Source organism: Xiphophorus hellerii, chromosome 16 (assembly GCF_003331165.1).
Source record: "Xiphophorus hellerii strain 12219 chromosome 16, Xiphophorus_hellerii-4.1, whole genome shotgun sequence".
In the NCBI taxonomy this organism is placed as follows: domain Eukaryota; kingdom Metazoa; phylum Chordata; class Actinopteri; order Cyprinodontiformes; family Poeciliidae; genus Xiphophorus; species Xiphophorus hellerii.
Genome location: NC_045687.1, coordinates 23,507,642 through 23,533,577, shown reverse-complemented (window position 1 = coordinate 23,533,577; position 25,936 = coordinate 23,507,642). Strand labels below are relative to the sequence as shown.

The 25,936-nt window shown below is 40.9% G+C and overlaps 1 protein-coding gene across 4 annotated transcripts in view; it reads left to right on the top strand.

Annotated features, from left to right (window-relative positions):
• Positions 1-25,936, top strand: part of LOC116735596 (thyroid hormone receptor alpha) — a 70,459-nt gene that overhangs the window by 37,739 nt on the left and 6,784 nt on the right. The window contains exons 1-7 of one of the 4 annotated variants that reach the window (XM_032587581.1): positions 9,883-10,173; positions 14,848-14,909; positions 19,845-19,966; positions 22,387-22,534; positions 23,149-23,354; positions 24,817-24,963; positions 25,649-25,907. In XM_032587581.1, coding sequence (XP_032443472.1) covers positions 10,142-10,173; positions 14,848-14,909; positions 19,845-19,966; positions 22,387-22,534; positions 23,149-23,354; positions 24,817-24,963; positions 25,649-25,907 — 976 coding nt within the window. In that variant the 5' untranslated portion in view covers positions 9,883-10,141. Of the gene's footprint in view, positions 1-9,882; positions 10,174-14,847; positions 14,910-19,844; positions 19,967-22,386; positions 22,535-23,148; positions 23,355-24,816; positions 24,964-25,648; positions 25,908-25,936 lie in introns of those variants that run through there. The other 3 variants (XM_032587580.1, XM_032587579.1, XM_032587578.1) reach the window with 3 other exon arrangements.

Sequence of the window (25,936 nt, the reverse complement as noted above, 5' to 3'; positions counted from 1 at the left end):
GTAAAACCGTTGCCCTTGGCATGACCTTGTGAAAAAGGGATGGATGGGGTAATCTGTGAGAAACTGGAGGTAAGCTGGGACTAGACCTCTGTGACAAAGAGAAATACAAAGAGGCATTTATCACGTGATCCAAATGCAGTATATCCAGTATTTTATCTTTCAATATTAGCCCCTAAGGTGTTGCATTTCATTAGAAATGGAACCATGAGCAAAAACAAGTTTTTCTTTATCATAGACAATGACTGACAAATCACATGAAGTCTGAGGAGAGGAGCCACATTTCTAGCTCTGATTGTCACAAGAGTTGGTGAACAACTGCAGGTATGAAGTGACTAACGGAGATCAGTCGCTCAGTTCTCATCAGAAGTTGACAAGTGGAATTGTAAAATTGTGATACAATGAAAAATAATACCACTTTTGAGGACAGTACTCCTTTCTAGTTCCATCCATCCATCCATCCATCCATCCATCCATCAATTTTCTTACACCCTTGTCTCTTGTGGGGTCGGCAGGTGCTCCTTTCTAGTTCATTATTCAATTATAGGAATAATTTCAGTCCTCGTATTTGGGGTAAAACTAATAAAGTGGGGAGAACTTGAAACTAAAATACACTTCTCAAACTGGAACTCCAAGTTTACCACACTTCTGTGAAATCAAGCTGTCCAGTTAAGAAGTAACACTGAATTTATTGTGCTTGAAACCAAAGTCAGACTTCTTGTTTGAGCACACAATCTTTGCCAATAAAGCTGATTCTGAATTGGGGTTTTTTCATTCGTTTGTCAGGAAAATGTGTTTTTTGGGTTGAGCAGCAGTGTTGAGTACGTTGGTTGTTCCCATGCCAACTAATTAAATCCTCTATTTCAGTGCCAGTCATTTTATTCTGCTATTTACTCTTGTTTGGTTTTGTTAATTGGATTGGCCAATTGAAGTCTGAAGAAACAAGACGTGTTGGCAATTTAACGAGCCGTTCCGTTCAGCTGTGAGAACGTCATGTTGGTCACCAGCTTGTCAGTGGGATGGAATCCCAGACTTTAACCAGTTTGTCACAGGTCAGCCGATGGGATTGCACTGGGTTCGGCTTGAGCTGCCAGTTCTGACCCAACAAAACGCTCATTGAAGTTTAGCTCCAGTCATTCGGTCCTTAAGACTAGGAATATAGAACTCTCTCTGTTTGCAAAATCTCACCTTATTGCTTTGCAATGTTTTTTCCAAGTTGAGGGGAATGTCGCAGTCATACCATCACACCGCAGGACAAAAGTAGTGATGCATCAACCTGATATTAATATCTGTTTCATTCCTGATACTGGAAAAAAAATCTAGATTGTGTATTAGTGACATTTAAACACAGTATACAGTGTATATAAACTGCTGGTTCAACTGTGTATAGATTTTTATTACTTTTGCTCAGGAAACAGAGCAAATACGCTTCCAACGTCCAAATACAAAAGCCTCCTGACGGGGTTAAGTTGGGACGTTCACAAGTCCAGACAGAGAGTCAGGAGGAATAATAGCTGGAGCTTTTTTTTCAGCCATTTCAATTTCCTTTGCTTTCATCCACAGTAGCTGGCACAAAGTGCTACACCTCCCCGAGGGGCTACTAAACACGTTTTACAGCCTCTGTTTTGTGTGTGTAACATCAGGGGTGTACAGAATGTAATATTGATGGAAAATCCTTGTCGATTGCTTAAAAGAAGACAAAGTTTTACATCGGTGGTCAATTTTGCGGTGCGGGGGGAGTACATGGTTTGATAGAAAGAAAAGAAACTTTTTGTAAATTTTCTCTTAAAAGTATCTCACTCAATGGCTTGACCTTGTATGTAAAACTGAATTTGTTGTAAGAACCCACATTGGACCAAGAGAAGTGGCTTATTGTTTGTTGTCTGAGGATGTCGCTTGTGCATCAGATTTATGGGCGTACTGGAAATGCATGAATACACAAAGGTGTCATAGCCTTTGTATGTAACAAATAATAATAATAATAATAATAATAATAATGATGTGATTCATTGCTTCACATATTTTTAACATTTTAAAATCTACCTAGTTAATCAAAATTAACTTGTTAAAGTCCCAGCCCTAGTTTAAGTCAAAATGTATTCAATGTCCAGACTTGAAAAGACTTAAATGGGCAGTATGATGTTTTCTAGGCACATAATGCAATTTTATAGCAAAGTCAAGTAACTGTTTACTTCAGTTGTTAAAAAAATGTTATATACTGTATTTCAAATATAACTTAAAAGAAATTTTACATTGTAAATTAGCTCCTTGAAATTAGGCCTCTGTCTCTTTAAGAAACTCCTGCTCTTTCTGACACGTTGCCTTCAGGAAGTCGTCGCCATTTGGGTTTTTTTTACCAGCGTTTCACTGAGAAGTAGCTCTTATAATGAGCTCAGCAGATGCACAGTTCCCTCAGGTGTTTGCTAATTGCGGCTGGCTAGTCTGAAGGAGCTGAGTGGGGGAGTTCTGCTCTGTGAGGTGGAAGTTGCGCCTTGAAGGTGGGGCTAGATCCACCCAGCTAAATGGTTGCCATGGGAGATTAATTTATTTCTCAAACATGCATAAAAGAATCAAAGCAACACTCTAGGTATGTTTTTGATGAGGAAATGACATCATAACATGATCAAAAAAGTTGATTTCACATAATACTGCCCCTTTAAAGGGAGTTCTGTGTGACACCACACTGTTTTAAACTTAGATTCACAGTTCCCTTTCCACTCATTCCTTCACATTGTGAACATAACCATATGACCTCTCATGACTGCCTCCCCACCTCCCGCCCACACACACACACACACGCCCACGCACACCCACACACACCGTATAAATCCCTGGCCTTGTGACAGCTGTGTAGCAATACGTTATGAGAGCTGCAGGGATGGTTTCTTCTCAGAAATTTATTGCCATTTCTGTCATTAATGAAGTGTGACAGTAGGTCATTACTTGAGATCCCGTGGACTGTTTGCACCCAATCGGCTGTTAAAGGCAGCCATGCAAATCAGGCTTTACGTTCCTTGATACGCTGCTCGTCTTGTCTTTGGAATCCACAGCTGCAACATGAGCCACCAGCCTAAAGGTCCCTGGCACACGGTTGGAACTTGGCAGGACCTAAGGGGCTAACGTAGAGAGATCTGTCCCACCGGTGCCTGCCAGCAGCTCGCTCCTTTTAACATGAGTAAAACCCATCAGGTGGTGGCGGATTATGGTTGAACTTTCCCTCCCTAGAGGAAGAGGAGAAAAGTTGGTGCAGTGCAATTCCTGAGTGGACGCAGTAAAAACGAGCCGTCATCGGATCTGAACTCAGACAGCTGTCAGCCCAGGGAGGCTGAGTCAGACCTAAGACAACTGTTTTGTTTCAGAGATGATTCACAGGAACTAAATCGTCTTCATTAGCTGCGTTTACACTACAAGTGCTAATGCCGAAAAAAAACCACACAAATTTGCGATTTCCTTTGAAGAAATAAAAGTTAAAATCACACCTGAATAAGCTTGTTCATGTGATAAGTCATTAAAAATCATGGCAGCAACAGATGTAAACAGTTACAAGAGATTTATTCATAATTCATTCAGTGCTAGCACTCATCTTCTATCAGCCAATTAGAGGAGACATTGGCATCTTATTCAGGCATTGGAGAGATAAGCCCTGCCTACTCGGGAGCAAATACATAAGCAGTGTTTAGGGAAATTTTTCATCATTGACTTTACAGAAGAGTTATGGATTCAACACTGAAATGACAGACAATGTTTTAGGAGCTATGATGCTGTGAGGGTTCTCATGGAGCCAGCTGCACATTGTCTGAAAAAAACAAGCAATCATCCTCCTGCCACTTCTTGCCGCTTTCTTTGGTATTTCCACCAGTAGCAATATCCAGCTGTTGATCACATGACTCATGTGATGCGAAGAAAGTGTTTTGCAAAATTCATCTACTTCAAAACAGGTGAAAAGTTTAAAAAAACAAAAACAAAAGAAAAACCAAGAAAAACATGAGTTTTATCAAAATTGACGTGTTTCCATTAAGCAAATTTATTCATTCCAATTTGCAGAATTTTATGGTGAATGGAAACACGGCTATTGAGGTTTGATAATGGATATGTGACTTTGATTTGATAGAAATGAATCAGTAAAACATTTGAAATAATTAAGAGAAAGCTTTGAGAGCAAATTTGATGGACAAAAACTGTAATTTCACATCATCACTGAAAAAAGTGTGCCGACACTTTAAAAGCATCATTAAAATAATTTTTCAATATAATTACACCTTACGTGTTAAAATTGGTTTCCAATTGGCATCAATTAAACACCCTAACTATTAGGGAGAAAAAACAGATTCTTTCTTCAGCGACATATTTAATGGTCAGCAAGTCGTCCATGACTTTTGTTTAAAAGGTTTTGTTGGCTCTAGTGGCCTTTATTTGAAAGCAGATCAACAGGAAATGAGAGAGGGGAAAGACATGCGACAAATGTCGCCAGGCCGGGAATCGAACCTGAGACCACTGCCACGAGGACTAAGGCCTCAATACGTGGGTCGTGCTTTGTCCCTGCGCCACCACAGCACCCCGTCCATAAACTTTTTAAAGAAAAAGCGAAGTAAAACAATAGACTGAACAAAAGAGAACATTATTGAACATTTAATAAAGGGCTGCTGCTGCTTACAGTATAAATAAAGGAGTTTAATAATATATATATTTTAAAAGAATCAGAGATGTTCTTGTTCACATACATTCTTTTCCTACAACACAACAATCTATGACAATAGATGTCGTCATGTCCTCTAAACAGGTTGCTGCAGCATCAAAAATATTAAGCATTGAGTATTTTTTTTTATCTAGTTAATTTTTTTTTATTGTAACGACCCTTGTCAGAACTGCATACTTGAGTATGCAGTCCATCCGACTGGATGAAAAAGAAAACTTTTACAGGAAGTTTTTTTCCAAGCTGCTCATCCAGTATGGTGTTTGTTAAACCTACCAAATCATCGTAAAAGTCAGTGTTTTGCGTCAGCCATGTTGTTTTGCTGTTGTCTGCCTTTACAAGCCTCAGTGACCATAAGCGACCTCGCCTGCTCTACGCTTTGCTTCGTACACACAGGCTGGATCCTCACCCTGCTGAGAAACTGTTGCGTCCTGGAGGCACGTTGATGTTTGAAGCGATTAGATCTTTTTCCATCTAATCAATAATGTTTGGCCGTGGCGTATATAACACACCAGTTTGATGGAACCTACTGGAAATTGTAAGCTTCATCAAACTCCCCTATGGGGAGTAGGACAGGATTCAGGATCTTTGCCAGCAATACATTTTCTTAAACATTCCTCTTGCTCCAACTTTAATTGCTCAATATTTGGAAGCAACATGGGCTGAACGGCTTCATTCACTTCCTCTGTTCCTACAATTCAGCGCAGAAAATTGACGTCATCGTTCTCACCTCCTCCTTCTGTTCAATGATTGGCCCGGCTGAAATTCTCCCAGAAAAATCAAGCTCAATAGGAGAAATCTCGGACAGAGCACTGAAGGGAAATGAGAATCCAGGGATATTGCGATGGAAGGGAATGATTGGTCTATGGGTGACTTACAGACATTAGTTGTACTTCACTTAGTAACTACTTATGCTTAGTCTAACTTCCAAAATTTATGGTTTTTGCATTCTGCCTTTTTTAAATAGTAGTTGTGGGGTTGTTTACTTTACAGGTAAATTTGCACAGCAAATTCAGAAAGCCTTTGCCTCACTATGCCTCCACGAACAGTTGTTAGCATGAGCTCATTTAAACCTTTTTATTCTCAGATCAGAGGTCAGGGAATGATGCACATCTTGCAATTTCATGAGTTCCTTTACAAACACAACCAAAGCTGTGTTGGATGAAATCAGCGAAAAGCCTTTTTATTTTCAAAACCCCTTCTGTAATGTAGAACACTGAGTGTGACATACTTCATAATGACCGACACAATTTGTGGTACATGTGTTTTTGTACTGTCAGTGGGAAACTAATTTTCCGCCTATTCCCACTTAGTTGTGCCGTCTCCCCCCCTCCTCGCCACTCCCCACGTAAAATTAATTTATGCAGCTTAAACAATGACATTCACAGGCTTGTCACAGCCGCGGAGGCTTTTCAACTTTACACATGAACACACATGACAGCGGGGATTAGCGCTCGACATGACTCATACGACCAGCCACCGAGTGCGCCTCTCAGCAGCCATGTGATTTCAGGCATGACACTAAGTGATTGCTCAGACAACAGTACGACTGCACATAAAACTCCCGCTGTTTGCCTCGGACGACCTTTCCAGGGCTGCTTTTAGGTCTTTGGGCAGCTCGGCGTCTGATTCGTCGCTGCGGCTCTGGAATTCACCTTGAGGTGTTGCTAAAACGGTCAGTTGGGGGGAGCGGGGGTGGCGAGACAAAAGGGTGACATTGTCAGTGAAATCAAAACGGCATCAGCAGAGGCGAGAGGTGGAAGAAGGGCGCGACGGCGGATGATGGCGAACGGCAACAAAGACAAATGCAAACTACAGGGGACGCCGGCCGACGATTGACGCCGAGATGGAGCGTGTTTGTGTCAGATCCGGCGACACGTGTACCTCAAACGGCGAAGAAAACGTGATGCTTTCTGCTCGCCTGTCGAACCACACATCAAGGATGTTGCATTCTGCAGTCTAGTTGCACGAGTACTTGCGTTCCCGGCGCGCCTGTCCTTATTTTCCCTCAACCGCAGACAGAGCCGATTTCAATATACTCCCTAATTCTGTAATAAAGAGCATATTTCATACATTTTGGCTTGTCATTTCTAAAGTGTGTCCTCAGATTGAAGAGTTCAAACCCAACGCGTGACTTATTGCAGACAAAAGTTGCTGGTTAACGCCTTCAAAAGGAAAAAGGTCTCATGCCATTTTAAAAAGCAGCAGAGCAGAAGAACGTGCACATAAACAATAGCATGTGAGAACCGAATGTCAGAAAAATGTTCACCCTTATGGTAAAGGTGCTTCCGAACGCCGTTCCTACATGCTTTGCCTCGTTGCTTTGCCACTGCGCCTCAGATAACCCCGGCTACCGATCATTAAGCTGCGCAAATGTGGATCCAGCTGCAGTTCTGGCCATCAAAATAACTTTTTTTACACTTGCAGCCAAGAAAGATGAAAGAGCAGTCTAATTTAATTATTAGGGCATGTAGCTCTATCTCTGTGTCCTCGGAGGACTTCAGTCAGCCGTACTGCGGAGACTGCATCACCCGGCTGTTATGTAACAGAGTTCACATTAAAGCTTAAGCAAGTTTCGGGGGGGATAAGAGGGAATATTCTGTTTTCAGTTTTATTTTCCTAGGGGGCAAGATGAAAAGAGAGCTAAATATAAGAGAAGAACGACAAAGAACTTGATGAACAAAGTGACAGGAAGCGAACATAACAAGGTTTGGATATCTATGAAGAGCTTCTTAATGGCTGGTTCAGCTCCCTCTGTACTAGGGTTGTCACGATACTAACATTTCAAATTGGATACCGTTGCTAATTTGTCAACATTTTTAGTTTCTTAATTAGGGCAAAACAAACAAGCTGGAGAAGATCTAGAGTTCAACCCTCATTTAGAAAAACATCAGATTTAATGGGACAATATTACATGTTTTAATATTGAAATTGAGCTTTATGAGCTCTGTGCCATATTTTAATGAAATGAAATGAAACAGGCCTATCAGTTTTGATAGCGATAAGTAAACAAACTCCATCGGTAAAACTGTCTTTAATGTCTGTGAATTCCACATAAATCCAGGAAGGGACATTTTCCTTCTCGTGTAAAAAAATTGACAATCTGCCTTTGAGCAGCTAAGTAATATTTTTCCAGGTAACTTAAGAGCAGCAAATTTATAATCCCAAGTTAGAAACACTCAAGTCTTTCTATTGAGTCTCTTTGGGTTTTACTGTTGAGAAATCAGGTCACATTTTTGCTTTAAAGACACTAGAGCCCTGAAGATGCTATATTGTACTAGATTGTACTCCAGTGGTAGGAGTTCATCCCACAATCGGTGGGTTGCCGGTTCGATCCCTGGTCACATCCGCCTCTGTTGTGTCCTTGGGCTAAACACTTCATCTGCCTTGCCACCATCAGCATGAATGGGTGAATGACTGAAAGTAGTGCGAAGTGCTTTGGGTACTTGAGAAGGCGCTACACAAGTACAGGTCATTCCCTGTCCTCTGTCTTTGTAGTTATTGAGTGAAGAATCGAAAATAAGCATTTCATATTCACATCACCTGCTGATACAATAACCAGATAGTGGAAATGGACCTGCTGCAGCGAAATATCAACATTTCTGCATAAAACATGACCACAAACTTCTGGTCAATCCCACAGCAGAGCGTACAGATTTCCATACCGGAGGAAACGGCGTTTGCTCAGCCGTAGCCTGACTCCACGTATTTGCGGTGATCGCGAAGTGCTCAGTCTTCATTTCCCGAAACTTGCAGTCAATGGAGATCATGTCAGACTCTGTCTTCCCAGCCTTTTGATAAGAAGGAAAACAAATCCAAATGTTCGTCTTTGTGATGGCCAAATAAATGGCAACACTCCTATGTCGGTAACTCTTATTATGCACAATTTATTTTTTCATACAAACACAACAACAGTTTAGTTTCAATAAAAACATTTATTAGTTGATTTGGATACATTTGTTCTAGTTATTAGTGTGCATATTTAGTTAACACATGTATTTATATCAACTTAAAGTTAATTTTATTTGCTTAAGATTAACTCTTTGTTACCTTACCTGCCTTGGAGTTGCGAGACAAAAGAAGGGGCCCAGGGCTCAGCAGGCTTAAATGCTGATTGGACTGAACCACTAGTTCCTGCTGGAAGGGGGAATTTATAGTTTTTTTGTTTAGATAAGTTTTGTATTTAAGTAAATGTTAGTATTTAAAGTTTAATATTTTTGATTTTCATTTTTGGGTCTTTAGTTTAGCCAAACTTAGCTGTACTGTTATTTGTTTTGTGTTAGTTGTAATTGTATTCTGTTTAGTTACCCTATCGTGTCTTAATTGGTCTGATCAGCCAGTATATAAACCCCTGTGTGTCATTTCTTTGTCAGGTCAGTTATTTTTGTCTTCATCCAGTTTGTTTACATTTTTTGTCTGAGTTCAGTTTTGTTTCTTTGCCCTCTTTTATGACCACAGTTTATCTTTTAGTCATTTGTAATCTTTGGCTTAAAATATTTTAAAAACTATTTTTCTATTATGTCTTTTACTCCTCCTGTTTTTAACTCGGTCCATCACAATCTTCAACATGACGGTTGAATCTCTCCGTCTTACATTTTTGTAGCTTCCTCCGGTGCTTTCCGTTCATGCCTACGTCCCAGAACCATCTGGACCTCAGAACATCTTGCGTAGTTATAAAATGGAGGCCGACAGATGGCAGATTTTTTAATAATTTTTTTTATTCATTTTTGGAACATTTTGAGTAGATTCTGAATCGTAGTGAATCAATTCTTTTGGCACATCCCTACTATCCATGCTAATCCTGGTTTAAACTTTAGCAGGACTTTTCCTCTGACCTGATCTCTTCCTTAGTCTTTATGATGGTTCCTCTAAGGCCTTTCACCAAACAACTGAGATAAAACAACACACTGGAGAACTCTGTGTACTAATTACGTGACGTTTAAAGACAATTGGTTACACTAGTTGTATTTGTGGATATCAAAGTAAACAGGCTTTCCCTTCACAATGATGCTCCACTTTGTGTTAGAGACGTAAAGCCGAGCCTGTTTGCACACCATAGACCGTATAACAGTGCTATGATGACAGAGAGCAAACTACTGCGACCGACAACACACAGACACACACTCAGGTGCACAGCAAGGGGAGGGCGGACTGGATCACAGAGAGGGAGGCTGGACCAGAGCAGCCTGAGAGCGAGGGAGGGGAATAAACAGAGAGCTCCATCGCTCCGGCCACCAGTCTGAGAAAGAGAGCAACCACCACCTCAGATGTTTCAGCCCAGAGAGGCGACTTAAGCCCGGCTTCACAGAACTGTTCGAGGATCACTCTGGAGCTCGGCCAGTTGGGGATTTTAAACCTACGGCTTGCTTCTCTGAGAAAGAGCCTGGATGGCACACTCTGACTGATTCAGAAGAAGAGCTGAGTAGTTTTAATTCCTGCACAGGGAGCAACATGCATATCCTGCAGCCGTACTGCATTAACAGGTTGGTACGGAGGACAGAGTTCATGGTGGCACCTTCATGTAGTTTCAGTAGGTTCAGCATGTAGTTTCTGTTTTGATCATAGTGGTCACCATGTTACATTTGCAAATCCAGTTAGTCGGTCAAGGAATTTCTCAAACATAATAACTTTTGATCAGCTAATAATTGAAGAGACATTAAACAGCTGCTCAATACCAACACACAGAATCTTCAGACCGACAGTGGGTTGTTTTGCTTTTGATGATTGTGCAGGAGGCAGCAGGCATGTGATTCTCTAAACCCTGTTTGCTAAATAAAGAGTCTGCTGTTAAAATTCCCAGGATACAACACTTTCTGAGCAGCTTTCAGCCTCCAGGCTTTGATTTCAAGTTCAGCCTCTATTGCATTTGTTGGCGAGTTTTATAAATGTTTCCACATTTCAATTAGAATATTAAGTATGTACTCTGACTATATTGCACCTTCAATGCTAATTTAATTGCTACGCATTCACGAACTATTAAATAATCATAAGATTGAAATACATTGTTATCATTATTGAGCAAATTGTTATTGACTACATGTTATCATGCTTGCGGCGCCCCTATTGGTTAAAGTTGCATTTTAATAATGCTTGAAACGCGTCCTGTAGATTCTGGAATCGTACTGCCTCTGGCCGGTCGTCTGGTTCCAGCTCGTAACCACGGCGTCGCCTCCGGTTCCACACCGGACAGCCAGCTCTCCTGGAGCTCTGCTGCTGTCGCTTCTGCTCCGGTTGCAAAAACATGACCTGATTGAATTTAACTGAGAGATTTTTTTCCCCCATATGTCTGTAATTCAGCTCACTTTCCTCAGAAATGCGATTGCGGCGTCTTCCCACCACTGTACAAACCGAGCATGTTGCGTCGTAATTAAACCTACAATGCACCCGCTCCACCGTGAAGAAGCAAGAAAAGGAAAATGTCAGGAAAAATTAGTTTTTTTTCTGGTTGGAGAAGGAGATGGGATTTGACAGCAAGTGAGAGGAGACAATGGGAGAGGGAGGCTGGTGTTATCTAATGCTGCTGATGAGAGGGGGGCGAGGGGTTCAAGGGCAGCTGCAAAATAGAAAAACAGAATGAAATGAGGGGGAGATTTGGTGTGGAAGCATAGATTTGGAGGCGTAGATGGGAAAGGAGATGTACGTCCAGCAGGCAGCCGTGTGTGGATTGGCTGGTGCCGACCTCTCCCTGGAAGCGCCAGGAAAGAGGAAACATAGAGAATCACAGAACAAGACAGGAGGCAGTAAAGAGATTACTAAAGGAATTATCTTTATCCTGGAAAATCTGCATGTGCCGACTATCTGTGCATGTGTTCATCCATTGATATGATTTACTCAGTTCTGAGTAATCCCCAAAAAAACCACTGAAATGATGGAGTGGCCTGTCCTCAGGATACCTAGAGATGAAGTGGAATGAGATGTAGGATTTACCTGGACTGGAACACAATTCTGTGTTCCAGTCCAGGAACACAATTCTGTGTCCAGTCCAGGATATCTGTGGATATCAGAGTCCACACTCTGATATCCTCTGGGAACCACCGCCACAGCAGAAAGCGCTGTGTTGTTTTCCTTGTTATAAAACAAGGAAAACAACTGATAAAGAGGAAAAGTATCAGGACTAGATCAAAAAAGATAAATATAATAGAGGTGAAATGATCCATCCTGCTCATGGGATGAGATTTGATCAGTTTTAGTATTCTTTCCTGATTCCAACAGAATAATCTAGAAAACTATCAGAGTTAAATGAATTCAATTCAAATTCAAAGATACTTTTTTGATGCCAAATGGAAATTAAAAGGTTTCCCTTATCTTAGGTGTAGGACCAGGCGTAGTGTATCGTTTATTATTTATCGTGATAGATTTTGTATCGTGATAATATTTTTTATTTATAGTTTTAACTATTAATGCCAATTAATAACGTTTAAAACCCCACAAATCTTATCAGCACTGTAGGGATTGTTAGGTTTACTGTTTCCTCCACTGTCCAATGAGAGCATCAATAAATATCAATACATTTGAAAATATGACTAAATGCAGTTACTGTGTGTAGTTTAGTGAGCTAAAGGAGTAGTTCTTATTGTCAATATTATTGTTTTCACAGTAGTACCACAAAATACTGTAATAAAACTACTGAAGTCCATGTCGCCCAGCCCTGGACCCATCATGCTAGCTTAGCTTACACGTCCTTCACCAGAACTAGTTATGTTGGCAACAGCTGGACTGGAAAAATGTTGCTGTTTTAATATGTGGCATTTATGATGAAATGACCCGTCTCAGGGCCAGGAAGCAGAACATTTGTGCTTCGTGATCATCTGTCTTTCTTATATTCAAAAGTATTGCTATTAGCTAACTGGTTCTATCTTTTGCCTACCCCATAAGTTTCACAGTAAATATAAAAACTGTTTTGTTTTCTAAATCTTATTCGTCTGCAAAAATATTTACTATGGCTTCCCTAAATATGAGCTTGTTTGTCTAGCTTTGCAAGATTAAATGTTTATGGTGTGTTTATGAAGAGCCTAAACAGAGTGTAATAATTTATTGACGGAGGACAGTTGCTACTAATTCCTGTTGTTACTAAATGAATCTTTTAGACTCAATATTGTTTTGGGTCATGTGATAAATTGACCCAGTTGTTACCTCCTCCCCACTGTCCAAACCGGTACCAGACGAGTCAGTATCCCAACAATAAAACCTCGTTCATATAAACCTTTTCCTGATTGTCTGTCCTTTTCTGTGCGCTTTCAAGGATTTAGATGCTGAGGATTAAGAAGCGCTGCCGACTTTTGCCGTTATTTGTGTGGAATCCCTTTTGCCCACTCATCTCTCTTTCAGTGGCAGGAATTTCCAGCTTCCAGCTGCGAATGATTGAATTGAAGTGACATTGGGGTGGGGATAAAAATTGGTTGGCTCAATAATTTAGGGTTGGGCCTGCGGCAGCATCCTGAAAATCTAAACAGCTCACTGAATGTGATATTATTAGACCAAAGTAGCTCCAGGAGGGAGAGAGTTTTTTTGTTTTTTGGATGTTTTTCTCCTCATACTCTCGCATTTGGTCTTTCAAGCCCTGAAACTGTTCTTTATGTACAGTTGAAACCAGAAGTTTGTATATACTGGATTAAAAAAGATACTTAGATAAATTTGACCAAACCTCTCCTGCTTTAGGTCAGCTGGAATTACCCGAATTATTACTATTTGCTAAAGGAAACAATAATAGGAGACAGGATATGCCAGATTTATTCATTAAAGTTTTCAAGATTAGACGTTCACATACATCTCTCGGTATTTGGTAGCGTTGCCTTTGAACTACATGAATGTTAGGTCAAATGTTTTGGGTTTCTTTTCACAAAATTCTCCCAAAAGTTTGCTGGAGTTCTGGTCCATTCCTCCTGATGGAACCGGTGGAACTGAGTCGGGTTTGTCGGCCACCTTGCTACCACATGCCTTTTCAGACCTGCCTACAAAATCCCTATAAGACTGAGATCAGGGCTTTGTGATGTCGTGCCAGAACTTTGACTTTTTTTTTAAAACTTTGGAACCACTTTGACTGTTTGCTTCGAGTCATTGTCCTTTGTCCAATTACACCCAAGCTTGAACTTTCTTTCTTTCTTTAGCGTTAATATTCCCTCATAGTGTTGTATCCTCTTAGTGCCATCTATTTTCTGAAGTGCACCAGATCCTCCTGCAGCAAAACATAACACAACATGATTCTGCCGCCCCTGTGCTTCATAGTTGGGATGGAGTTCCCAGGCTTACAAGTATCCCACCTTTTCCTCATTACGGCCAAACAGTTGCACTTTAGTTTCACCAGAACACAGAACATGTCTCCAGTAAGGTTGTCCCAATCCATTATGGATATCGGAAATCAGTCCGTTTCATTGTTTCTATCCAGCAGTGCTTGTATCCCATACACAGACCCAATGGTTAAAAATAAATAGGTCAATTGTTTTCATACTTATTGCTGTTGACTATTGTTTTCTGTTTGAGTAATATCACTTGATCAAGCCTTTTATAACATTCCACACTAAAAAAATAAGTATTAAAATTATGTATGATTTGTGCTGATATTGAATTGGGTCAATATCTGTATCAGTTGATATGTGAAGCTGCAATATTGGTATTGTATCAGAAGTGAAAAACCGCAATCTGGCATTTTATGTTTTGTGTGAAACATTAAAAGGCCTCTCCTCCTTACTGAGTGACTTTCAGCCCACGTTAGTACAGCACACGTTTCACTCCGGATAATGATGCTGTCTCACTGTGCTACAGTAGCATCTTCACTTTGTTCTGTGATTGACCTGCACATTTTGGATCAACACCCATTCAACTCTGGCACTCAGAACCCGCCTCCTTCCTGAGCGGTCTGACGGTTGGACATTTCCATCATATCTATAGAGGCGTGTAATGTTTTTGAACAGATGAACGAGGCAACCTTAAGCATCTGGAAATTGTTCCCAATTCGCTTCCTGATATCCTGGCTGATTTCTTTTGGCTTTCCCGTCACGTCCAACTAGACAGCAGCGTGTTCGAGGTGTGGCCGTGAAATACATCCACAGGTGTTCCTCTGATTAATGTATCAATTAACCTATCAGACGTCTCCAAAGCCATGTTATTTTGTTTTTGCTATTATCGCTGATCACTATGATGTTGCTGTTTTCCACCAGATGGCCAGATGTGCCGAAGAGAAAGAGGAAAAACAGCCAGTGCTCCCTGAAGAGCATGTCTGGTAAGGATTGTTAATCTCTTCCTCCCTCATTCGGCTCATGTTGTCACCTCCAAACAGCAGAACGAGCAAAAACGAGCACAATTCAAAACAGGTTCCCGCTGAGAAGCTCAGGCTGGAGGATTTAGCCAGTCAGTGACTCCACAGCTGGCTCTCCTGAGCTCTGAGTGGTTTCCTCTTTTGTATTAAAGTAATAATCCCCTCTTCACCACTTTCCATTTCCCCTCTGAGGCTCTGTTGGACAGAGTCACCCAGCGAGGTGTGATGACCTTCTCAGAGCTGGTGATAGGAACATGAAGGCTCGGAGTTTAAGTGCACAACTACTAAGTGAAGTTTTTTCATTTATAACAGAAGAAATGAATACAGGAACATGCAGTGTCTCATGTTTTTGTACCACTCAGTGGGTCAGAAAGTAGTTGATCCCTAACTAAAAAATGGCCTATAATCATCAGCTTTTTATTTGCATGGTATTAAGCATAACAATTTTATTGTTTATTTTATTTGTGTAAAGTGTGAAACGTAAGACGCATACAGAAAGGAGCAGGGTGAAATAAGTTTATTCTTCTGCCTACCTCCTTTTCAAATAAATAGTTTTTAAACTACATATTGCATTTGCATTGTGAATGTGAATATGTTAGAAATAAATAATCTCAATCTCAACAGCAACAAAAAAGTTATAGATGATTAAAAAATTTTTGTTGACTAAAACAATCAGCTGCAACTGTTGAAAGCTCAGAGTTATATTCACATATAATTCATTTAAATGAATGTGCTATCTTTTTAAACTAATGGTCATTTTTTCATTTTAAAGCAGAGACAGGATGTTTAAAGAACTGACATTTTAAGCTGCCTTTAGCAACTTATATAAGAGCTAGCATTACCAGAGAATAGACTCTTAATAGACTGCCTTCCATAAGGCAGCAGACATTTCTAAATCCAGCATGTTTCATAAGAGTTTGAGAGCAGCTATCCTGTAATTTGTTTGGCCTTTCTGTTATCTGCTGAGATGCTTTCTCTCTCCCCCTGCAACTGAGTTTATTTGTGAAGCACATTTCAGCACCAACACAGTTCAAAGTGCTTTATATGATAAAAAAAAACATCGCACTGTGACCAACTCTAAAGCAAGCAAATAAACATTACATGTTGTCAAATGTCATCATCAAAATCAACAAATATGTTGATCAATGTTCTAGTTATTATTAATAAAAGGCAACTTTAAACAGGTGGGGTTTTAACATTGATTTAAACAAACTCAGTGTTGCGACAGTCTTTCAGTTTTCTGGAAGTTTGTTCCAGATTTGAGGCGATTTACATCCTGACATCTCTGAGCTCGTTTTCAGATTTCATTTTCAAATCCTCACCTGGTGCTGAAAAGCTCTGAGTTTAAGTCCGCTTCCCTCAGTAACGCTGATCACACTGAAGAGTGTTGTTGCCATCTAAACCGTGTAGGGCTGAGGAACGTTCTGCTCAGGGTTGGCCCACTTCATCCCTGTCATGTTTCTGGAGGCATCTCTGTTTGTAGCATTAGATCAGAAATATACTGTTGACTTACATATGAGGACATGCATGTTAAGAAAGTAAGACTTCTCAGTACATGACCTATTACACTGTCTTTAACAAAAGATAGGGTAACCACAGAAACGTGTATGAAAAACACACACCCTTCACTGTAGAAACAACCTTAGCTGCAATAATTAAAAAAAAAATATATATATATATATTTCTGGTGACCTTAATCATCTTTCACGCTTTTATATGGGGAAAAAATGGGTTCGATCTTTAATTTTCTACTATTTTCAGATAGTGACTCGGCCATCACATCATTAATGCATTAACACACCGGTGTCAAGAGTTCACTGTCATCTCCATTACTGCTTGTTAGCAAAGTCATGTGGCTACAAACCAGGCCATAATCATCAGTTCCACCAATCTGCCATGAAGGGATGTTACTGACATGCTGTCTGTCCGTCTGTCTGTCTGTTGTTTTTGCTGCACATATTCTTTTACTTTTAGTTATTTGGTCAACTTTGCAACCAAGAGAGAGCTTTGATATTCTTTTGAAAGAAAAAGAAACAGAGACCTTTTTTCTAGCAACCCTTCCAAGTAATCCAAATCAGTTCAGCGTTATTCTAACTGCACTGTGGTGAACTTTAGCATTTAGCATGCTAACTGAGGCCTGTAGAGTCTGATCAGCAGCAGGGATATTTTATTTTTTTCTGAGCACTCCAGCAGCTGAACTCAGTTTGAACTTTCTGGTTGGCTGTCCTCAATGCTTTCCACTAGAGCAGGGGTCTCAAACTCAATTTACCCGGGGGCCACTGGAGGCAGAGTCTGGGTGAGGCTGGGCCACATTCACACACACGGTCTCCTTAGCCGAACCTTTCTGATTGCCTATTACCATATTTGACCGTAGTCAGGCGCTGTAACAGCCGTAATTGTGTAGTGTCTCTTTAAGATACTCAAGTATTGCTAATGATGTCAGAAGTATGCGCCACGGCTTCTCTGTAGAGAGCGTGGGAGAAACGTGCTAGACGGACATGTTAGCTCCCTAACTTTTTAGTAATGTTACGGGTTGTTTGGACGCTGCTCAATTTTCATGTCTGATAATATAGCAGCCGTTCAACCGGGCTTTGTAAGGTTGGTGAAGAGCGTATTTATTAAAGGACAACACTGTGGAATTCCCAGTACCAGTGTGGTTGTGAGTTTTTGACCGTCCTGACGAATCTGCCGCCTCCTCTCCTCCCTTAAACACAACCCAAGCGTTACAGCGCCTAACCTTAATTACGTTACACTGATCAGCAACTTCCGGGTCTAGACTGGATGCTGAAGCACGTGAAGCGGGAGCGGCCGCGGAGATTGCGCATGTACCGCATGCAAATAATGACAAATAGAAAATGCAAATAGGCCCAGCCGATGTCCCGCCCCCGAGAGCAATATACTCTACCATGATTGGTAAGTTCGTTCAGTTCCGCACACAACACTGAAAAGTGCCAATTATATCAAACTCGAGGGCCGCACTAACATTAAACTTTCATATTAAGGCGGGGGCCACAAACCATCGTCCCGAGGGCCGCAGTTGGCCCGCGGGCCGCGAGTTTGAGACCCCTGCTCTAGAGTGTAGCCTGTAGCTTAGAGCAGCTAGCTGACTGCTAACCATAGAATTCTTGTATAAACAGTAAATACCGTTTATTTACGGTACGTTCTACAGCTACGTTGTTCTCTGCAACATAGCTGCAGTTCAGAGTGGCACAACGCAAAAAATGAAAGGCATAAGATAAAAATAAACAAATATTCAAGTGACATCTCAAGAAATGAGCCAGAAAACAAAATAGAGACGACAGTAATGGGCCAAGAAGTAAATCTGAGGTGATTTTCACACCTGATAGTCTGGTAGACCAATTGGGGACCAAAGTTAAAACATTTGTTCCATTTTCAGCCGGTGTGGTTCTCTTTCACACTTTGTCAAACAAACCAAACTCATTGAAAAACCTGTTCCCTCCCTCACCTGTGGGGGCGCTTCACCAAGACCCACCGAAGGAATCAACTGAAAACCTCTGAAGAAGACATTGAGCACAACTTCCTTCTTAATGAAATGTAAAGAAAAACAAAGTGGTTTCAGCTTTTAGCGCTTGTATGATTTTTCTTTTGTCTTCGGTAAAAGACCACGAGTCATTTCTCCCACCAGTGCTGTACTAAGGCGTTTTGTTATGGTTGTATTTACCCAGAATGCCTTGCGCTATAGTTTGCTTTGTGCTTTTGGGGCGGCTTCCAAAAGCAGGCACTGGAACATAAGAACCGCCCCAGAGTTCACTTCAACCAAACTGAGACCTGGGTTTATAGGCGGACCAGAGTTCGCCCTTTTGGTCCGCATCAGAGTTCGATTACACATTCACACCTCCACAAGCCAACCGGACTGTCTTGGGAAATGAACTAGGATTTGATTAAAGCAAACCAAACAGCTGGTGTGAATGAACTCCCATCATAAACATGCAATAAATTTGACTTATATTGATCTACATGAATTGCTTGGATTTAACTCATGGTTTACAGCAAAGACCTACAGGCTAACCTTTGAGACTGTTTGCAAACCAACATCTTGCTTTGAATAAAACAATAACAGTAATAAAACTAACACTTATAATCAACAGCCGGTTGTCAGCCGAACAAAAGACTTTAGATGGACCTCTGCTACTCTTGACTGATGGTATAATATGTCATGTGTTCTTTGTAGTTTTGGTAAATCCCCTTTTATTCTTAAAAATGAGAACTTTTCTTCCTGGATTGTTGTCTTCTCTGCTTTCCAGGTTTTGATAATAAAACTACATTCTCAGCAGACCAAATCATTCACATGTCTTCTATTAAAAATGATACCAGCAGTTACAGAGTTACATTTAGCCACTTTTGACCCAAGAACCCTGTGTAGGTGGTTTCATTGTGTGTCCTAAGATTGTTGGTGGTATTTATTATTTTTAAAGCAGTGTCTCACTGTGTGGAAATGAGTATTAAAGTCTCTCTGCCACAATAGATCTGTAGAGGTTACAATCCAAGGAGCAGATCGCCTTAGATCATTTAAGGCAGAGCTTAGGGGATCAAAGGAGAACAGAAAAACATTTATGAGAGAAAAGATTGAGAGCAAAAGAATATTTCAGGAATCCTTGAAGCTTGAACCTCCTGAGCTTGCATGACAACAGCCCCCCGTGGAAAAACAATGCCATTCTTGTGCATGTTCAACCCTATATCACAGTCTCTTGGGGCCCCTGTGTACAGGTGCTTCACAGAGGCCCCTGTGATAACGCTCAGCCCCTTCCCTCCTCCTCTCCTTCTCCCCCAATCCTCATCCTCAATCTCACTCTTCACCATCCACCCGTTCCTCCCTCGTTTGCACTCTTTGTCACCCCGTCCTGTCTCACTCTTCATCCTCCTCCTCCTCTCCTATAGCTCTTAGCGTCTCTGTTCCAGGGTACATCCCCAGCTACCTGGAGAAGGACGAGCCGTGCGTGGTGTGTGGGGACAAGGCCACCGGCTACCACTACCGCTGCATAACCTGCGAAGGCTGCAAGGTACGCGCTGGAGTTCAGGGCTGGGCCACACCACTGCATCACTTCTTCAACCGCTACACAGCTTACATGTCATGTTACAGCCACAAATTTAAAATATTGATACTTTGTTTAATAGAAAATAACAAAGTAGTGTGGGTTTTTTTTTAAATGGGGACAAAAATGGTATGTTGTTTTGGAAATAAAAAATGGGAAAAATGGGACACGCGTTCAGTGCCTCTAAATCAATAATCTGTCTCTGCCAGCATTAAATTTTCCAGACTTACTACTGAGTCCCAATCGGATTTATGTCTGGACTTTGACTGGGTCAGTCAAGCACTCAAATTTGTTTCGATCTAAGTGGGGCTGCAACTTACGATTTTTTTAATAATGGATTATTCTGTAACGGGTTTTACAAACTCCTTTCTTTCAACTCCTTGTGTTCTGCCTATAAGGTCAGGTTACAGTATGCTAACATAACTCAGGTCAAACTGTCTGTATTTTCTTGCGAAAGTTTATGGAAGATGTCCACTAATGTCATTGCTTGATAACTTGATCACTCCACTGACTCCACAAACACCATGTGATGAGATCAAGGAGCAAAAAGAACGCTTAAGTGATAAATTAAATGTTCTGGTTGAGGGGTCAGGTTAGATTAGTGAAGCTGAATCTTAAACTCTCTGGACCAGGTTCTTTGACCAAACTGGAGATTTTTGACGATGGTAATGGAGCGGTGATAATTCAGTCCTGCTTTAAAGTCAATGTCATAAAAGATAGTAGGTGAAATTGCATCATTGTGACACAATAGATTGTTTCATATGGAAAATAATTTCAAGCAATTTCAGCAAAAGGCGGTTGGTTACATATAGTCAGATATCGTCCATCAGACATATTTTCTAACCAATATGCATATAATGATCCATCCAACTCAGGAGACCAGGTGATACGAAACATTATGGGGACACCTAAGGCTTCCAAACATTTTATTTTCACAAAATAACTTTCACTAATTGATAAACATAGTTTGAAAACTTTGCCATCTTCTTAGAATACTGTAGTTCAGGCTGAAATACCCAATTCATTGTCTCTGTTTATTGCTTGTCTAATTCGTAGATGACCTCAATGCTATGAGACATTAAAATGCCTCCATTTTGTGCTTTTCTTTTTACACAAACAACTTAAAGGTATTATGAATCTGTGTTTTAAAGACTCTCTGTTCAGTGTTGAATTATCCAGCTCAGGTTTGAACTGGAGAAAGTAGAATAAACAGCAGACTATGAAATAGCCCTTTAAATGTTGTGCCACTGGTAGAATTTATTGATTTGTTGTTTAGCGTAAAGAAAGCCGGTAGAGAAGCAGAAACAAACAACAAATAGCCCGAGGTCAGGAGTTGAACCAGGACAGCTATAGCCTCCTCACATGGGGCGCCAAGCGGCACGAAGCCACGACTCAGATCCTAACTTTACCTTCATTAGATCCAATTTTAGATCCTGTTTGTCACTCTGTCAACATTTTATTTTTCTGCCATATGCCGTAAATGATGCCAGATAAACAGGCTTGCTTAATGCTATGGTCAGCCGACTGGTAAAAAGGATGTTTCTGTTAGCCCCATGCTAGCCTGGTAAAAACCATCCATTTATTCTACACAGGGTCTGGACTCCCAGCTATTGAGAAACAGTCATTTGCTGGAGGCGTGGACTCTGTTGATTTTTTTTTTTTTCTTTTTTTAAGAATTTGTCTTGGGACCAGTTGCCTTTATTTGACAGTAGTCTGACAGGAAGGGGAAAAAGGAATCCAGGAAAGGAACTGTAGCCTCCGTATGTGTGGCGCCTGCTTTAGCCACTGCGCCACACGATTCCCCGACTCTCGGTTTTAAACGCATTGATCTGATTTTACCCAATCACTAACTTTTGGCTGGGCGTCAGCCCAATGAAGCTTAGTGGAAATTGCGTATGTTGTAAACAACCTTGTAGTGAGTAGGGCCATGACAGCAAAACGTCTGAAACATTCCTTTTGCTCCAACTTTAATTTCTCAATATTTGGAAGTGTGTCCAACACGGACTGAACTTTGTTCATTTCCTCGAGACTACAATGCTAAAACAACGTAGAAAATGAACGTCATTGTTCATAACTTCTCCTGTTAGCTGAATGACTCGATTGAAATTCAACCGGAGAAATTGAGCTCAGTGGGAGAAATTGCAGACGGAGCAAAGATGAGAAGCAAGCGAAATGGGCCAGAGTAGTTCTCTGCAGGGAATTTAAAAACTGCTTCCTTTTATACTTCAAAATAAGAGTCTAAAACATGGCTACAAATGTGCGTAATGCTTTAAGCACTCATTTTTAAAATGAGGTTTTTCTAATAGGAGCTCTGACTAGCCCCTTTATAAAAACATTTTGTAGAGTGATGGGGTGTTTACTGTCTCTCATTCTGTCCCTCCTTACAGGGTTTCTTCCGCAGGACAATCCAGAAAAATCTCCATCCTTCTTACACCTGTAAATATGAAGGCTGCTGCATCATTGACAAGATCACCCGCAATCAGTGCCAGCTGTGCAGATTCAAGAAGTGCATCTCTGTGGGCATGGCCATGGACTGTGAGTCATCCCAAACCTCTGACTTAGTATCTCTAAAACTGAAGGCGTACAATGGGGTAGTAGTTAGCTGCTAGCTACAACACTGAGCAATTGCCACACCAAGCTGCTAGCTAACTACCACACTGTGCAGCTAGCTCAATGAACAGCTAGCTAGCTACCAAACCGAGCTGCTAGCTAACTACCACACTGTGCAGCTAGCTCAATGAACAGCTAGCTAGCTACCAAACCGAGCTGCTAGCTAACTACCACACTGTGCAGCTAGCTCAATGAACAGCTAGCTAGCTACCAAACCGAGCTGCTAGCTAACTACCACACTGAGCTACTAGCTAGGTACTACACTGAGCAGCTAGCTCACTGATTAGCTAGCTGGCCACCATTCTGAGCTGCTATCTAGCTACCACACAGAGCAACTAGCTAGCTACCTCACAGTTAGCTATCTACCTGACCGAGCAGCTAGGTTGCGGTCCTTTCGGTCCTGTTGATAAGATAATTTCAGGACACTTTGTAAAAAGCCAAACTCAGAACTTATTGAATTTTTACCATGTAGTTACACTTAAGTCTACATCTCTATATGAAACCACCAACCCATTAACTCCACCCATTCTGTCTCACAGTGGTGCTGGACGACAGCAAGCGCGTGGCCAAGCGGCGCCTCATCGAAGAGAACCGAGAGCGGAGGAAGCGGGAAGAGATGGTGCGGACGCTGCAGATGAGGCCGGAGCCAGACAGCGCAGAGTGGGAGCTGATTAGGATGGTGACTGAGGCGCACCGGCACACCAACGCCCAGGGCTCCAGCTGGAAACAGAAGCGCAAATTTCTGGTAATTTGTAACTTTGAAGAGAAACAATTTATCGCTAGAGTTTCAGGGCCGCCACACGTGGTGAAAACTTGCTGTACAACTCTGTAAAATTTAAGCCAATTTTTAAAATTCACTCAATTATTGGCAGTCTTTTACCAAATCAAAGGAGGAAAGAAACTTCTGCTCAATCAAGTGTTGTTAAACCACAGGAACAGAATTCAAAATTTTTAAGTTAATAATTGCCTTCTTTAATATTCACATAAAGTCTATACATACACAATGACTTAGAACAATTATTGACAGAAACTAAATGTTTAGTTAAATTCTTATCACAATGTCAGATTGTTTTTACCAAATTTAAGCAGCTAAATGTATTAGTAAACCGTTATTACACAGTGCAAACTAACATGTTCTATCAAAATTTGAAAACTTTCCAAAGGTCCTTCTTATTGTACCAAAATAGTAAAGTGAAAGACTAAGCTTCGAGAAAAGGTTCTACTGATTAAAACCCAGCTATGAAATTTTGAATATACTGTGGTAATCAATGGATACCTTCATACACTGGGTTTAGAAAATGATGGTTACCAAGCAACCATTTAATACAGAAGCAAGCAGTTTTACACTTGAATACGTTTGTGTGCAGCGATTTAAAAAGGGAAGGACATTCAGGTCTGAAGAACACGCTGTGTGTGGGAGAAGCAGCCGCAGCACAATGGCTGCTGCTGCTTCACCACCTCAATGCTGCTTCACTTCAGAACGACCCTGATCTCTGCAAACAAAACTTTGGAAAAATGCTTGGGGGGAAACAAGTCCTTATTGAACATGTTTGAATTTTCAAAAGAGTGCATGCATGAGTTTTCACATGTTTTCACCAAACAAGATGAAAAAAAATTTAATTCATTCATTTTCTAAAGCAATTCAGCAGTTTAAATGAGGAGTCAGTATTTTAAATGACATTTTTAAAAGTCCAACCAAGGACTTTTATAATTTGCACAAATTTGCAAAATATCTTTTGACTAGAAACCCTTTGTCCAAAACAACAGTTGCATTGTTTTTAACATGTAACATTGTCCTTGATTAAGTAAGCTTAAATAAATACATATATAATTTTATCGCTTTATCGCCTTACTTTGTAGAATCAGGTGATTACTAAAATATCCCTTCAATGACTCTAAAAGTCCATGATTATACATGTAAGAGTTTCTTGCATATTACATCAACCATCACGTGTTGAAATATCTTATCTGTTTTGGGGGGTTTTTGTGCAAATGACTGATTTTTTTGTTAGTCGATTTATGAAATTGAGCTTAAATCTGCTTCATTTATTGTCAGCAAAACTCAGCATGTGTACTATACACTCGTATATCCTGTGTGGGTTTTACATCCGCAGCTTATTGAGCAGACGAAGCGTATTTTAGTCCAAGGTTTTCTCTTCTTTCTCCTGCCGCATTGACTGCTGACCGCGTCGTTGTGCTGTTTGCAGGCGGACGACATCGGCCACGGTCAGCTGATGCTCACTTCAGACGGAGATAAGGTCGACCTGGAGGTCTTCAGTGAGTTCACCAAGATCATGACCCCTGCCATCACGCGCGTTGTTGACTTTGCCAAGAAACTGCCCATGTTTTCAGAGGTTGGTAGGAAAGGATGCTAAATCTTGTTTTACATGAAACAATTTATGATGCGGTCTTTTTCCATCCCGTGTTCAAACATGCAACTTCAGTTACGTAAACGCTGGTTGTTAAATCAGAACTAAACAAGCCAAAGTACTGTAGGTGTTTCAGTAACAAGAGTTGCATTTATTGCCATCGTACATGTAGTAACAGCCGTACAAAAGTTTTACCGGCAAAGTAAAAGAAGAAAAATTAAGTTTTTCAAATATTTTTGCAGATAAATGTCAGAAAATGTAGCATGCAGTTGTTACTAGCCCCCCTTAGATTGATATCCACAAATCCGACATCGTTAGAATCATTTCACATCATCATGAAGTTCTACTCAGAATGTTTCACTTGTGATCCTGTTGCAGCCACTTTCTTAAATCTGTTGCATTATGACTTGATGTGAAATATGCAATACAATACAATGAAATGTACAATACAATAGGCCTGTCCAGCGCTATCACTGTTGGGGCCTAGCTAGCAGACTGGGAGCGGGTCCATACACACCATTCCCACATAAACTCACAAATTTATACCACACTTTTCTGATTTTAATTCTAACAAAATTTGTTGACCTTGCTTTTACTGTCTTCTTGCAAGTTTCTATGAAAGTTTTGTACTATTAAAAGCAGTAACCCTGAATTCCTGTGCACCTGCCAGCTGCCTTGTGAAGACCAGATCATCCTACTGAAGGGTTGCTGCATGGAGATCATGTCACTGCGCGCCGCCGTGCGCTACGACCCCGAAAGCGAAACGTTGACGCTAAGCGGCGAGATGGCCGTAAAACGCGAGCACTTGAAAAACGGCGGGCTTGGAGTTGTTTCGGACGCCATATTTGACCTGGGCAAAAGCCTGGCACAGTTCAACTTGGACGACTCTGAGGTGGCACTGATGCAAGCGGTGCTGCTCATGAGTTCAGGTGAGGCAGCATCACCTTTTCTAGGAATA